Consider the following 14,701-nt stretch of genomic DNA (forward strand, 5'->3'; position numbering starts at 1 on the left):
AATTTTGCAAGCCAAGTCAAAATGCATAATTAGCAAACAATAAAAAAAGTGTCATTTTTTTTGTCTTCCCTCATTTGTTCCTTGATAAAAGAATATAATTTTTTTTTTTGTTCAACGCAGTGTTGAGTGTAGTAAAATAGATCTGTATAAGCACTGCACAGTTTCTCCCGGAGAGGATATCTGAAGATATCTGAGGAACACGGGCCACAACGGGTCAACAGAAATCAGGGACGTGTCGCAATGTAGATGGAAGTGATATGAAGAACAGAGCACTGATATAGTTTCATTTAAACAATTCATGTACTCATGGAAAGGGCTGATAACATCAAATCCCACTCATTTTCTCAATCAGCGTTGTCTTGTTTTCCAATAAAAACATTTAAACAGCTGTAGAGCAAGACAAAAAAAAATCTTTAGCAATTATTCTCTGAAAACAAGTAAATGTACCTATTTTACTGGAAAACATGAAAGAAGCTTGTTAAGAAAATAATTAGGTCTGCAGTCTGTACTCAGCAGGAGCGACTGTTACGAAACAATCCAACAGATGATATGCATTCGATTACATTCTGAATATGACAATACAGGACCTGAATGAGACATTCTGTGGGATGAGATTTAAAGTTCGTCAAGAAAACAAAAACAAACAGCACTTTTTATGATGTCTGTATACATATATACAATACATAGCCATTTATGGTTATACTTTAACATAATATTTTGTGTTGATCTTGTTTTAATGCATTTGAACGTGTGACCATTTATAAGTATTAGAATTTGTGGAAACAATAATTTGGCAAAAATACTTTTATAATGTATAAGTAACACTTTACAGTAAAGCTGTACATTTTAACATTAGGTAACATGAATTAACAATGAAAATTTTTACAACATTTATTAATCTAGGTTGAATTTAATTTCTACACACATATAACTTGATTTAACCTATAATTGCAGCAAAAAAAATATAAAAGCTATAGTTAAGTTAACTAATTTGTTTAATTCCAGATTGTAGGACGAACAAAGGACAATTATATACATTTATAAAATACATAAATAACAAAGATTAATAAATGCTGTAAAAATAAAATTAATTGTAAGATCATAAACGTTTATGCAAAAGCATTTGTTAACATATAGAACTGAACTGTAGTGTTACAACACAATATTGCATTACATATCCAGACTTCATAGAAATGCTACACAAAAGACAGACACTACCAAGTGTAACAATAATTTAGCTGCATATGAATTCAGTAGATATTCCTTTCAAACTGAAGGGGGGGAAATGATTCCGACTGTGGTTAAATACATGTTTGTTAGCCCTTAAATGTACACACAGATGGTGTTATCCATTATTTAACACTAAATAAATTCATTACTGCGATCTCCTTTGTTGAGAATGATGGTGCTGTCGTTAAATGTGTGCAAATGGTTATTTGCGCTCTTTTGCGTTGTGTTAATGTTGTAACTTCATCAAAGATGTGGCGTCTGTTTTCGACCCACGCAGGAAGACGAACCATTCAGATGAACATGCTAAACTTTCCCTCCACAAAAAAAGTACCATTTAAACGATCTCCTATTTCCCCCCATTGAGTGTTTTAGATATGAATTCTTTATTTTTATTCATCAGGCAGTGTTCACTTCTAACAGTTTAAAATAATAATAATAATAATGCAACTTGTGGTATCCTTGGAGTGACGTGAGATAAGTAAATGAAAACGTGATTCAACACTTCAGTGAAAAGTAAAAACAGACGAGAGCAAGATGAGATGGAAACGTTTTACAGTTAACGGTACAAAAACACTCAGGGTTTTTGGCATATTTTATATGGTGGGGAGACAAAATAAACGTTTTTGGATTCCGGGATCAGGCACTCAAAGAACTCAAATGGCCTTTTTCGTTTCTGTTGTTGGGACAGCCGAAATAAAATAAAAAATACAAATCATATATGTACAACGATCCCTCTCTCCAATACTAGTTTGAAATTATTAACAGGCATCAGCATGAAAATACTAAATTCGTCACTAAAAAGGCTAAATTCTGTTGTTATCTTAAATACTTTGTTCTTTTATCTCTATTAATACTGAAAAATTATTTTTTGTTGTTGTTGTTTGTTTGTTTTTTATGTTTGTACGCTCGCAAGTACACACAAAATGAACAAAATGAAAACATTTCCCTGTCTCGCTTTAACCTGAATTATTATGGCAAACTTTGTTCTTTCGGAAAATGCAAACGAGCATCTATTCGGATATATCAATGTACAGTGCTCTCCATTTCATATGTCACTTGTCTTCAACTATAACTATGCTAACCATCTCAGTAACGAAATGTGAACGATTACCCACCACCCCCGAAACGCACACACCAAACCCCAGTAAAAAAAAACGCAAAGCATCATAAGAAATGTTTCTATGTAGAATACTTATTTTCATATATTTGCAACAGCATTGTAATCTAGTCATAAATACATTAAGGCCAAGAAAAATAATACATTAAAAAACAGTGGGTAAAAAAAAAAATCTTGTGAGCACTGTGTGTGGTTGGCTTTAAAAAATACTTATGAATCGAGTGACGCTTATTTCTTTTTCTTTTTTCTTTTTCAAATTTTCCCATTATTTTTTTGGTAAGACATTACCAGAAGAAAATGCACATCGGTTGGATATCACCGTCTGTGGTGATCTTGTGTTTGTGTGGGTTCGGGGTCAGTTGTTTCCTTGCGGCTGAAGCACGCTTTTGTGCAGTACTGCGGAGGGGCCAGTAGTGGGCGCTGTGGTGCTGGTGCTGCTGTCCGCGGCTTTGATCCACGGCAGCGAGAGCAGCGATGCTCCGGTGGTGGTGGTGGCGGTCATAGTCACTTGAATCATCTGGTCGCGCTGGATGAGTCGAATCAGAGTCTTGAGACGCTCCAGGGATGCCTGAGTCTCCTGCTGCTGACCCAGGAGACGCTCCTTCTGCTCAATGCATTTCTGTTGAGCACAAGATTCAAATCATTCACTTAGATTTTGCTGAAAACAGCTGACACAGCAAACCTGGATAGTGACCTGGGCAGGACTATCTGTTTGAAGGAAGATTCGGAAAACCCTTTTTTCTGTCATTCTCTTTGGTGATGCTAGTCGTACAGAAATGGCTAACTTTTAATCTGAGGTGAATGATAAGTTAATGTTATTCTATGGTCATCTTTTCTGAGTTGCTTCAGGTATGCATCAACCCTGTTACCATTTTATTTTGCCCTAATAAAAGTCAAAACTATATTCCAAAAATAAATAAAACTGTCATAATGATGATATCGTCCTTTTGGGAAAAGAACTCCTCAAAAAATAGTTACGCTGATATATCCAAATATGCCCACTTCCATAGGCCTACTAGACCCAGATAGCATACATCCGGGCCTCATCTGGGCCAACTAAGGCACATATGGCTCAGTTTTGGCAGTGGCCATATGGGCCGTATCTGGCCCACACACACAAGCAGGTTTTAGTGTGAGTTGTGGCTTGCTGTGTGTGGCCCATGGGACCTTTGCCACTGCCAGAACTGAGCCATATGTGCCATAGTTGGCCCAGATGAGGCCCGGATATGTATGCTATCGCCAGCCAGGTTGAGTCATCGCCATCATTACATGCGGTATGGGGCCCAGAAGAATGTGGGAGATGTGGGCCACAACTGGGCCAGATGTCATTTGCAATCTGGGTATAGTAGGTGAAAAATAGTATGTGACAAGAGTGGTATGTCCGAATTCATAGTATTCATAAACAGTAGGCGAAAAGTACCCGGATGACATACTACTACTTCTGGCGAGATTCTGAAGTGTGCATTCGATGGACACTTTACTATCCCATGAGGCCACAGGAGAGGATTTGTGATTGGCAGTGAAGCAACGTAACTGACGCCGTAGGTCACATGACAATGACAACATGGTGGATGTAGTACGTCCGAATCTCAAAGTAAGTTTCAAATCAAATGTCGTACCTATCATACAGTACGCAATTTCAGATGCAGTCTTTGTCTCTTCTTTTAAAAAAATAACAATGTAACTGATCATTGATCAATTTATTTTTCTAAGAAGCACACTGTAGTTTTTTCAAGACTATTCATTTCAACCCTGTTACATTTCTAAAGGTATATCATATTTTAAAATCACATAGATACAGGTATTATAATGTATTATTTCTTACCTGATAGAATGTTTATAATCTTGCAAACTTTGCAAGATTATCTTGCAAATCTTGTACTTTTTTACAAAAAGAAATGTTGTTTTGAAAAAGACCAAGTTACGTAGCACATTTAGGGTGACAGCAACATGAACACATACATTTACGCTAAACAAAACTAGTAGAGCATGGCAATTTAAAAAACTAAAGCAGTACAACATTACATACTTATGTGAGAAGTTTAGCACCAGGGCTGGGTATTGATACAGATTTCATGATTTGAATCAATTCTGATTCACAAAATCACTCAATTAGAAGCGATATCGATTGTTGTTTTATTGACCAGACGTCTTTCGCAGTTGAAACACAATTGGGATCGTTAAAGTGAAGATCGATCAAAACTGTGTTCTCTACATGGCAACCCAGCCCCATTTAGCTCAGTTACTTACAGAGAAAGAACTGCAGAGTCTCTGGTCCTCTTCGCTCAGATGTTCACACTCAAGTTTCAGCTCAGTGTTTCTCCTCATTAGCTTCCTGCGTTCCTCCTCTCTCACTGCACAAACACACACATCATCATCATCATCATCATCATCATCATCATCACTGAGGAGAGCTAGTGATTTATATGTGTTTGACAGCTCACCTGTTTTATGTGTAACATACGACTGGATGAAGTTCTGTGGCCAAGACAAGTTCTCTTTGTTCAAAACCTTCAAAAGAAAATGTCTTATTAGGTTAAACAACCTTCTAGTAAAAATATCTAAATATCCTTAAAACAGAAATCTATTTACTTTGATAACCACATAAGACTAAAATAGAGATTTCGGTTGTACTCAAGTTTATCGAACACAACACCGAACTGACTTCAGCTGAACAACACTGTTATCCCTCTAAAGCTGCTTTGAAACAATCTGTATTGTATAAAGCGCTATATAAATAAAGGTGACTTGACTTGATCAATAGATTGCAGATTTCCCTGTGCTGTTGGGATCTTTAAAATGTGTGTTTGAAGAAAAGAGGGTCATACTTTCTTCTGGCACTTAGGGCACATCCAGATGCCCCGGGTGGCAGTTTTGAGAGGTGGGTTGAGGCAGTCGGGGTGGTAGGCGCGGGTACAGGTGTGGCACGGCTGAAGATCTCCTTCCTGTTTACACACTGCACAGTGATCATCATGCTGCAGCTCCTCCTGCGTCACACACATTTACAGAAACACACCACACAACAAGTCGTCAGCCATTCTTAAGATTAAAATGTAACATATTTCAAATTTAAAATATTCAAACTAAGCCCTCTGCATGATTTGAATAGGTTTTTAGTTCCGTTGTGTTGACGGAAGGTAGCCTATTTTCAGGCGCTGCGTCATATCATTACGCCTGCTGCTCTCATGGTACGGCAGTAAAGTTTCTTGATTATTACGCAGGAATGAGAGTATAGTTCCTAGCCATATCAGCCTAGAAAATCGCAACTTTACATTTTCCATCGGTCTTAGTGCACGATGTAACTACAGAAGAGTCAAGTTTTAAATAGGAAAAATATCTAAACTCTTTGGTCATTTTTTTTTTAGAAATGCTAATGGTCTTGTCCACTTCAATGATGTATGCTAAGCTATGCTAAAAATGGTACCGCCAGAACCGGAGATCGGCTGAATGGATTCAAAAACGGTAAAACTCAACAGTTTAACTCTGGGGGAGTTGTAAAATGAGCCTATTTCCAAAAAAAGTGGAGTATCCTTTTAAGGAGTCCATTATTATCATGTTACCTTTTCCATGGCAATGCATTAACGTGTCACATGAAAGTTATTAACACAATATGTGTCTGACGTGAATAAAACACAAATTATGTTTAAACAATTTTTTTATTATTTTTACAGCTTTAATAAACATGTTTTTTTTTACAAATAAAAATGTTTTAATTAGTACTTGTGTATTTAAATGTCTGAAACAAAATCTAAATTATTTTTGACTAGACTTGTAAAGTACTTAAATAAAAACGTAATAAAGTACGTAAATAAAGACTTTATTGGATTGACTTTATGGTATTAAATGGAATGCAATGGTCATTTTACTTAACTACTTGTATTGTTTTGGGGGGGGATTTGCACTTTATCTCGAGAACTGAATATTGCAATTTTCCTCAATTGTATTTAAAGCATAAAGAACCCAAACAGTAAATTTGTTTGTGTGTGTTTTCTACCAAAAAAGTCATACAGGTCATGCAGGTCATACATGAATGCAGTAAGGCTGCGTTTACACTGGCACAAAAAAAAACAGATTTTTTACTCACATCTGATCTGACAAATAAGGAAGCTTGTTTCCGCCACAGAATGAAAAATAAAAAAGGTAATTGCGACTTTTTATCTCACAATTCTGCCTTTTTTTCTCACAATTGCGAGTTTACATCTCGCAATCCTGACTTTATTTCTCAGAATTGCGAGATATAAAGTCAGAATTGCGTGATATAAGTCGCAATTGCGTGTTATAAAGTCAGAATTGCAAGATATAAAGTCAGAATTGCGAGATATAAAGTCAGAATTGATTGATATAAAGTCGCAATTGCGTGTTGTAAAGTCAGAATTGCGTGAAATAAAGTCAGAATTGCGGGATATAAAGTCGAAATTGCGTGTTGTAAAGTCAAAATTGTGAGATATAAACTATTCTGAGAGGAATAGAGAGTCTTTTATTTTTCCTAAGAATTGGCCTGATAACTCGCAATTGGGAGTTTATATGATGTCAGAATTTCAAGATATAAAGTCGCAATTATGTGTTATAAAGTCAGAATTGCGAGATGTAAACTTGCAATTGTGAGAAAAAAAGTCAGAATTCTATCTTTTTTTCTCGCAATTGCGACTTTATTTCTCAGAATTGCGACTTTATATATCGTGATTGCGGCTTTATTTCTCAGAATTGCGACTTTATATCTCGCAATTGCGACTTTATTTCTCAGAATTGCGACTTTATATCTCACAATTGCGACTTTATTTCTCACAATTCTGACTTCATATCTCGCAATTGTGAGATAAAAAGTCGCAATTATTATTATTATTTTTTTAATTCAGTGGCGGAAACAAGCTTCCACAGACACAGATGTTGCACACATGTAAACACAAAAATCTGCACACTATCCGATTCAAAAACCTATTCAAAACCCGAGGGTCAACCATGTCGCATAGTAAAGTGATCCCCAACAGAATCATTTTGGGGAGGGATTAATGTAAACACAGATATCGGATACCAGTCGTGTCTAAAGTGAAAGTAAACGGTCAAAACGAAAAATCAGATATGGTAAAAGATCAGATCTGTTCATTAAGACTTGCAGTGTAAACGCAGCCCAAATGATGAAAGAATTCATGTTTTCCTATATATATATAATATATTTTGGTCATTTTTGTATATATTTAAACCATTTCAAAAACATCAAAAACTATATCTTTTCTTGCCACATGAGATTCACACACACAGAGTGATGTTAGAGTATAGACGTACCTTCCAGCAAAGCTCCTCAGAGTCTAGCATGTGAAAGCAGACAGCAGGTTAGTAGCGTCACACTGACAAGACTGTGTTATTAGGGTTATTCCAGTTTAACAGCGGTGCTGGCACGTGTTTAGCAAGTTAAAGCAGTGAGTGTTTGGTTTAACAACCGGTTAAACAACTAATTCAAACGTGAGCACTTGGTGAATGTTTCGCATTTAATTCATTCAGTTCAAACATGTTTCTGTTTCCCATGCATTATTTTTCAGCTCATTTTTGACAGAAGCAGAAATCTATTTTACCTCTCGCCGACAGAAACATGCCACTGTTCAAGTAATTGGATGCGAGTCGTTTGCGCTGAAAAGCAAGATACAAGATGTTTTACAAACGAACAGTCCTAAAATGAAGTGATTGTTTAAAGGAATTCTGACTGGCAGACAGACCTCTGGTTCAAACAGTCCGCTGTATGCAGGGTTAGCTGTGCTTCGCCTTTTCCTTTCCTGCCGTTTACTCTGGATCTCTGGACATAAAAACACCATCTATGATGAATCTTTACACCCCAACAGATCTCAGATTCTGTTTGCTTCTGTGTTTCATTGTTTCATTCAGAGTTGAGCAGAATTCAGAATAATTGGCTTGTTTCAAATATGAATTTGAAGGTAATTCGCAACAACACACATGATGGAACTGGAATTTGAACTGGTATGTATTTCAAACCAATTCAAACACAGTCATGCAGCAGATGAACACACACCACTAATATTGACTGATTGTGGGGGTTTTTGTCCCCGATATGAATAATGCATTTTTTTTTCAATTAACTAAACATATTAATTAACAAGATAATTACTATCAAAACAATTAACCATCATTAAAACTATTTTTAATTTGATCAGACAGCACCACAAAACGTCCTTAACAATAAAATACATTTTGACATCAAAATGTCAGTCTATTGATGATGTATTGATATTTATCTCCATTTTACACATAACTCACCCTCCAAGTGTTCTGTAGTGACCAGGCCTAGCCCGACCATGAAGGCAATTTTCTGTAGGACAGAAAGGTTAATTAAGTTAATACATTAAACAGTATTCAATGTTCCATGTTAACTTTAGTCTTGCTCTTCTGGACTAATTTCACTTGACAACATTGCCGAACACTGGCAACAGTTCTTTCACTGACTGTCTGATTCATAATGCACCCAAAACTAAGGCTGCCCCCCTAATAGTTGACTAAACGTTAGTCAACGAGAAGAGACTAAATTTAAATTAGTCGATTAGTCAACAAAAAAAAAAACTCCACAGGAATTGGCAGTCACGCATTGACAGATCCGTCCTTCGGATGAGACGTTAAACCGAGGTCCTGACTCTCTGTGGTCATTAAAAATCCCAGGATGTCTTTCGAAAGAGTAGGGGTGTAACCCCGGCATCCTGGCCAAATTTGCCCAGTGGCCTCTGTCCATCATGGCCTCCTAATCATCCCCATATATATATATATATACACTGATTGGCTTCATCACTCTGTCTCCTCTCCACCAGTAAGCTGGTGTGTGGTGAGCGTTCTGGCGCACTATGGCTGCCGTCGCATCATCCAAGTGGATGCTGCACATTGGTGGTGGTTGAGGAGATTCCCCCTTCCATGTGAAGCGCTTTGAGTGCCTAGAAAAGCGCTATATAAATGTAATGAATTATTATTATTATTATTATTATGTGGTAATATGTAAAATATACCGGGATACCCTGGCTTCTCTTGAGATTCCCCTGCTTCGATATGGTAAAACCCGTCCCCCATGTAGTGGGATTGGTAACAAGGTAGTTTGTGATGCAAGAAACATCATCAATTTCAAACCGTGTTTTTTAGACTTTTTTTTCACTGCAGTTTTAGAGTGAAAATGCTCACCAATGGTGTTGACATGAATTTGCACATAATTTGTCTTAAAAACACCACATAGATATAGAAACAACATTAAAAACTTGTTTTTCACCACAGGGGGTCTTTAACTTCCACGTCTATGCCATCATAGTGCATCTTCTCAAAGGCCGGCTTCACTGTTCTCTGTGTCTCAAGACACAGAGCTCACTTCTCTCTGACAATGTGGACAAACTACTCTTCCTTTCTCATAATATGAGAAGACTGAGATTGGAGGACAAAAATAGCGATGGGGAGTCAGGTATAGCCTAATTGTCCATATTGTTGTAGTGCTTCAGTTTGCTGCTATACATTTTATTTATTCGCTTTTTAAAGTTTAGTCAGGGGCAGCCCTACTCAAAACTGACATTTTCTTGATCCGGCAAACTCTTAATCTAATTGGCCACATGCAACTTTACAATTACAAGGTATCAAAATTCTACAATGATCAGTTTTTAAGAACCAGTCACTCAATTTTACAAATCCACATATATGAACTGTGATTCTGCGATAGAATGGCCATGCATAGGACTAGCAGTTTTGTAAATGAATGGCAAGTCCAGACAAGACCAAACTCTGACTCAAGTTCGAGACCAACACCCCACTTTCAGGAGAATTTGGACAGCCTGGACTCGGACTCAAACAACCTGGTCTTAACTAGTCATAGAAAATATGGTTTTGGACTCGGACTTCACACAGACTTTAGTTAAGGTCTGGAATACTACAATACTGAAGTAATTGGTTATTTTCCATGCCAATCAGGTCAATCTCTTCTTGTCAAGAATTACCTGTAATGTGGACCAGACTTTGTGCTAACAGTCAAGACAAGTTGTGTGTGTACCTCTGGATCCTCCAGCTTTTTGGCTGGGGTCGAGGGGTCAGGGCTTGGCTCCTTCACAGGACTGTCATTTTGTGAAGCTGGAGAACTCTTGCAGTAGCTGGGAATCTGTGGCTGAATGATTATAACCTGCAGGCACACATTAAACCTCTTAGCCAAATCAACTGAACAGTATTCTGGGCATCTAAATGTATTATTCGCCACAGAGTGACACTGACAGCAGCATCATGGAAGCTCAAAGCTGAGCATTATTAGGCAAGTAGGTGATAAGGGATCTTCAGACCTTGCTGTCTGGGCTGAAAATCAACGGTTGCACTTTGATGGCCTCAGTTATTCCTGACACCCCATGGGCGGCCGGCGAGGCTGCAGAGATGATGGCATATGCCACCCCTGGGCTGGCGGACGCTGTGGACGCACTCGGCACACACAAGGGCGATGAGGAACTCTGTTCCTGCCCGCTGGACAGTCGCTCGTGACTGAAGGTGCTGTTGGCAGTTGGCAAAGATGCGCCTTGGCTTTTTGGGCTGACCACAGACATGCTCTGCGGCACGACCAGCATTTGACTGGACTGCTGCTCTCGGCATGGGCTGTGGGGAAGGCTGTCTGGAATGAGGGTCTTTGGCCTAACCTAAAGAAAGACAGAGCACAAAGTTTAGTCCCCTGAGCGGACACCAGCAGCAGGTGGTTCTTGGCTTTGGCTTAAAATATGTTCATCTCTTAAATGAAATCGTTCAATCTTTCAATTCTAGTTTCTGTTAGCTTTTGGGTAATGTTTGCTCAAGGTGGTTCAGATGAAACCAGGGGTGCAAACTTAGTTCCTGGAGGGCCACAGTCTTGCAGAGTCCGACATTTTTTGTATGCGTTTTTTCGTATTCATCATTCGGTGGGTCTGAATTGTCAAAACACTTCTCAAAATGCTTGCTACGGATGCGAAAAACGCATTTTTTTATGACGGACTAAAGATTCTGAGGCAGAGTGTAAACGCGATTGACACAACGTGAGGTCGTATTTATTTTTTACCGTGTGAAAATTTCGAACAAGAATTTCGGACTACAGTAATACATGCTGTTAATTAATATTACTCAGTACTTAAATGTATAATTCCACTGTAACAAGGACACCTTAAAATGAAAATAAAACAAAACAAAACGGTCAACTGAAATTGAGCGTCCCAACTACTCATAACTCTACACCGGAAAACTCTCAAGTAAATACACTCCTAGTATGCCCATGTGATGTGGACTAACAAGTGTAAGTGACAAAATTTCTAAGTAAAAGACTAATCTTTCCAGCAACTACATTCCAGCCCCTGATTATTACACTCAAAACTGTAATAATCACAATACAACCCAAATGCATTACATAATATTTACATTTATACATGCATATGGTGCATCTTATTTTCACAAATAAATACGTTTGAATGTGATATGTACACATTGATACACATTAATGTGTACAGTATGTGTGTGCAAATGTCCAATTCTGCAATGTGTGAGCAATCAATCTCTATACAAAGCTGATGACAGAGGAATTTTCCTCCTGCCATTGTCATGTGTAGAGTCAACTCCAACACAAAGTATTGACTAGTGGCAGATCTAAACGACCAGCTGACTGTTCAGTTTGAACTCTAGTAGGTGCCACTAGCAGGGGGAAAGATGGGAGTACAGGGGGCCTAAAACAATCCCCCTGAAGGCCCCAGCAATTTTTACAGAAGAACAATGAATTGTGTATTAATTTTTGTATTAATTAATTTGAGCATTAACTTTTAGTTTAATTCAATTTATTATTTAACCAATTATTAATTCAGTTATTTCAATAGTTACTAACAATGCATATCCCTTCAAAGAATGAATATTTTCTGAACTGGTGGGTCGCAGAGTGTGCAGTCAAAGAAACAACAACAACAGACATAATTCTATGTTTTTCTGATGCAAGACTTTTATTTTGAAAGACGTGTGTGAAAGCTTTACTTAACACTTAAGTAAAGAGTGCCTGAGAAAAGCGCGTTGTCCTGATTCAGTATCTGCGGTCAGATGAGATGTTGTCAGGCTATATGTCAGTGTCATTATTCCAATGTTATTTTCCAAACCTTTTACGAAATAAAAAGTCTCTCACCTCAGAAAAACAAACTGTCCTGTCAGCCATTATAGGCCACTGTGCTTGTACAGCGCACTTTTTCAATTACACGCGCAAATGGCCTTGTTACGAATTGAAATAAAAGTGACTGCTATGAATCCCTCTCACTTTCAGCTGCTCCTGTTAGGAGTCGCTACAGCGGTTTATTCTTATATTTCTTTAGAATGTTTTAAACATGTCCGATAGAATTATTATTAATAATTAATAAGGCACTTTGTGGCATGTAAATGTAAAAAGGTTTGCTTTAGTGTTGTGCAGTACCTGAGGTAGCATGCTGGGTGAGTGTCCTGCCAGTCGCTGCAGAGAGCTGATGTGAGGCACCTTTATCGGGAACGCCGTGAGGGCTCCCAACATCTGGCAGAGAGGAAAGGAAACGTGTAATGAGACAGGCAAAGCAATCATTTCAGACATTAGAGGGACAGAATGATGAGAAAAGATGTGTAACGGTGTAGTTACATCATCTATTGCTCATGCTAACCGGCCAAACAGTACAGAAAAGCCAGATTCACTTTCATCATGTCCTTTTCAGTAAATGAACTCAAAAGCTGGTACATGCACATGCTCTTCGGTAGGACTCATTTCTTGGCAAATTTTGAGTCAGTCATGAGGTGGTGATTCAGGTGATGACTTTCGGTTTAGTGAGGTAGTTTGTTAACTCAATTATTGGTCAGAACAAATCACTGAATCAGTGGATGATTAATCCAAACTCTTAAATCTGACTAATCGTTTGAAAATTCAAATCTGCATATGAAACAAACATTCAACCGTACAATTTCTTTCTTTTTTTTATATTACCAACATTCAACTAATCACAGAAGTTCAACTATAAAGGTTTATAGTTTGGATCTAAACACAGTAGTGGTCAGATTTGAGTAAATCACCCTTAGAAAGTAATTTTGTTTCAGATAAAGATTGTATTAGGCAACTTTGAAGAGATGCTGGTTTGTGCTCCAAACACAGGATCGGCAACCGGACAGTTTTTTTGTTTTATTTTGGCTTAATAAAGACGCTCAAGACGGACGCAAAGAGGAGAGCGAAATATGGGAATACAAATATAAATATTGAATTGAGGTGGGGGTTTGTATGAATGTATCTCTTAAGGGAACTGACTGTCTTCAGAATAGTTTTGATGGCATTTTCTTTTCCTCCATATAAAGTAGTGTTTATAAGCACATCTGCTTTGTTTACAGCAGTTCCAAAGAAATGCTTCTTTTCCATAAGCGCCATCTGCTGTCAGAGAGTGAATTTGCATTTTCATACAGTCCTGTTTTTGTTTTGTGCAGGTGTGTCTTATGTAACAATTTCACACAGGTAAAGTCAGACCGTTCTGTATTTGCTCTAAGTCTTGAAATTATGCAATCTGATTTAAATCAAAAGCAACTGCTCATGCTACATGTGTAGCATCTTCGTTTGGATTGTGATTAAAACGCAAGTGGTTGCCTCTAATTTTAAACGGCTACAGATGTTTTTAAAACCAATTTGGCCCGTTATACAGCAATTAAACAACAACAAAAAATGTATCTTGATCGATATAGACCTTATGTAGCCCCGCCCCTTTTCCGCGCTGAGCTCGTTGTCTTTTGACTTCCGGTCTGTATTTTCACAGCGATCTTGCATAGGTATGAATGAACGGCTTGTAAAAAAAATCCCGGTCGACATTTGTTAAGACATATGGTTTACAATGCTTATGATAAACATTACAATGCTCATGATAACTTTCGTTAACTCTACAATAAGTAAATCCACTTCACCAGCTAATTACTCCTCGACAGCGATGCCATAGAAATATACAGAGTGACCGCAAAAACGGAAGTTCAAAGACAATATTCTAAAGATGACAGCGCGCTTGTTTCTCTGGTGCATAAGGTCTATACAGCAATTAAACAACAACAAAAAATTGTTTAAACAATGGAAGTAGAAGTAGGTCATCCGGGTACTTTTTGCCTACTGCTTTATGAATACTGTGAATTCAGACATACTACTCTTTTCATCTACTATCAGGGAAGTATGCATATTCAGATGCTGCCATCATTTTCATCCCCTCAGATAACAAGCTGGATGAGCAAATTGGTTTTAGTTATCTTTGCCGAGATAGGCTCTCCCAGAAAGCATTTCAATTAAATGAACCTGGTCTCTCACTTATTGATGATAATATAATCATTATATAAGTTTAAAAATTATATATTTTAAAATAAAAA

At 37.6% G+C, this 14,701-nt stretch overlaps 1 protein-coding gene across 3 annotated transcripts in view; it reads right to left on the reverse strand.

Annotated features, from left to right (window-relative positions):
- Positions 1 to 977: 977 nt before the first annotated feature.
- phf21b (PHD finger protein 21B) overlaps positions 978 to 14,701 on the reverse strand; it is a 53,466-nt gene continuing 39,742 nt past the window's right edge. For all 3 annotated transcript variants that reach the window (XM_056260352.1, XM_056260351.1, XM_056260354.1), the window contains 11 exons: positions 12,765 to 12,857; positions 10,648 to 10,992; positions 10,368 to 10,493; positions 8,615 to 8,666; positions 8,059 to 8,135; positions 7,918 to 7,972; positions 7,631 to 7,653; positions 5,176 to 5,334; positions 4,792 to 4,858; positions 4,598 to 4,701; positions 978 to 2,966 (listed from right to left, as the gene is read on the reverse strand). In XM_056260352.1, the coding sequence (XP_056116327.1) occupies positions 2,703 to 2,966; positions 4,598 to 4,701; positions 4,792 to 4,858; positions 5,176 to 5,334; positions 7,631 to 7,653; positions 7,918 to 7,972; positions 8,059 to 8,135; positions 8,615 to 8,666; positions 10,368 to 10,493; positions 10,648 to 10,992; positions 12,765 to 12,857 (1,365 nt within the window). In that variant the 3' untranslated portion in view covers positions 978 to 2,702. The remainder of the gene's footprint in view (positions 2,967 to 4,597; positions 4,702 to 4,791; positions 4,859 to 5,175; positions 5,335 to 7,630; positions 7,654 to 7,917; positions 7,973 to 8,058; positions 8,136 to 8,614; positions 8,667 to 10,367; positions 10,494 to 10,647; positions 10,993 to 12,764; positions 12,858 to 14,701) is intronic.

This window comes from Rhinichthys klamathensis, unplaced genomic scaffold (assembly GCF_029890125.1).
Source record: "Rhinichthys klamathensis goyatoka isolate OS25496 unplaced genomic scaffold, OSU_Roscu_1.1 h1tg000176l_1, whole genome shotgun sequence".
NCBI lineage: Eukaryota > Metazoa > Chordata > Actinopteri > Cypriniformes > Leuciscidae > Rhinichthys > Rhinichthys klamathensis.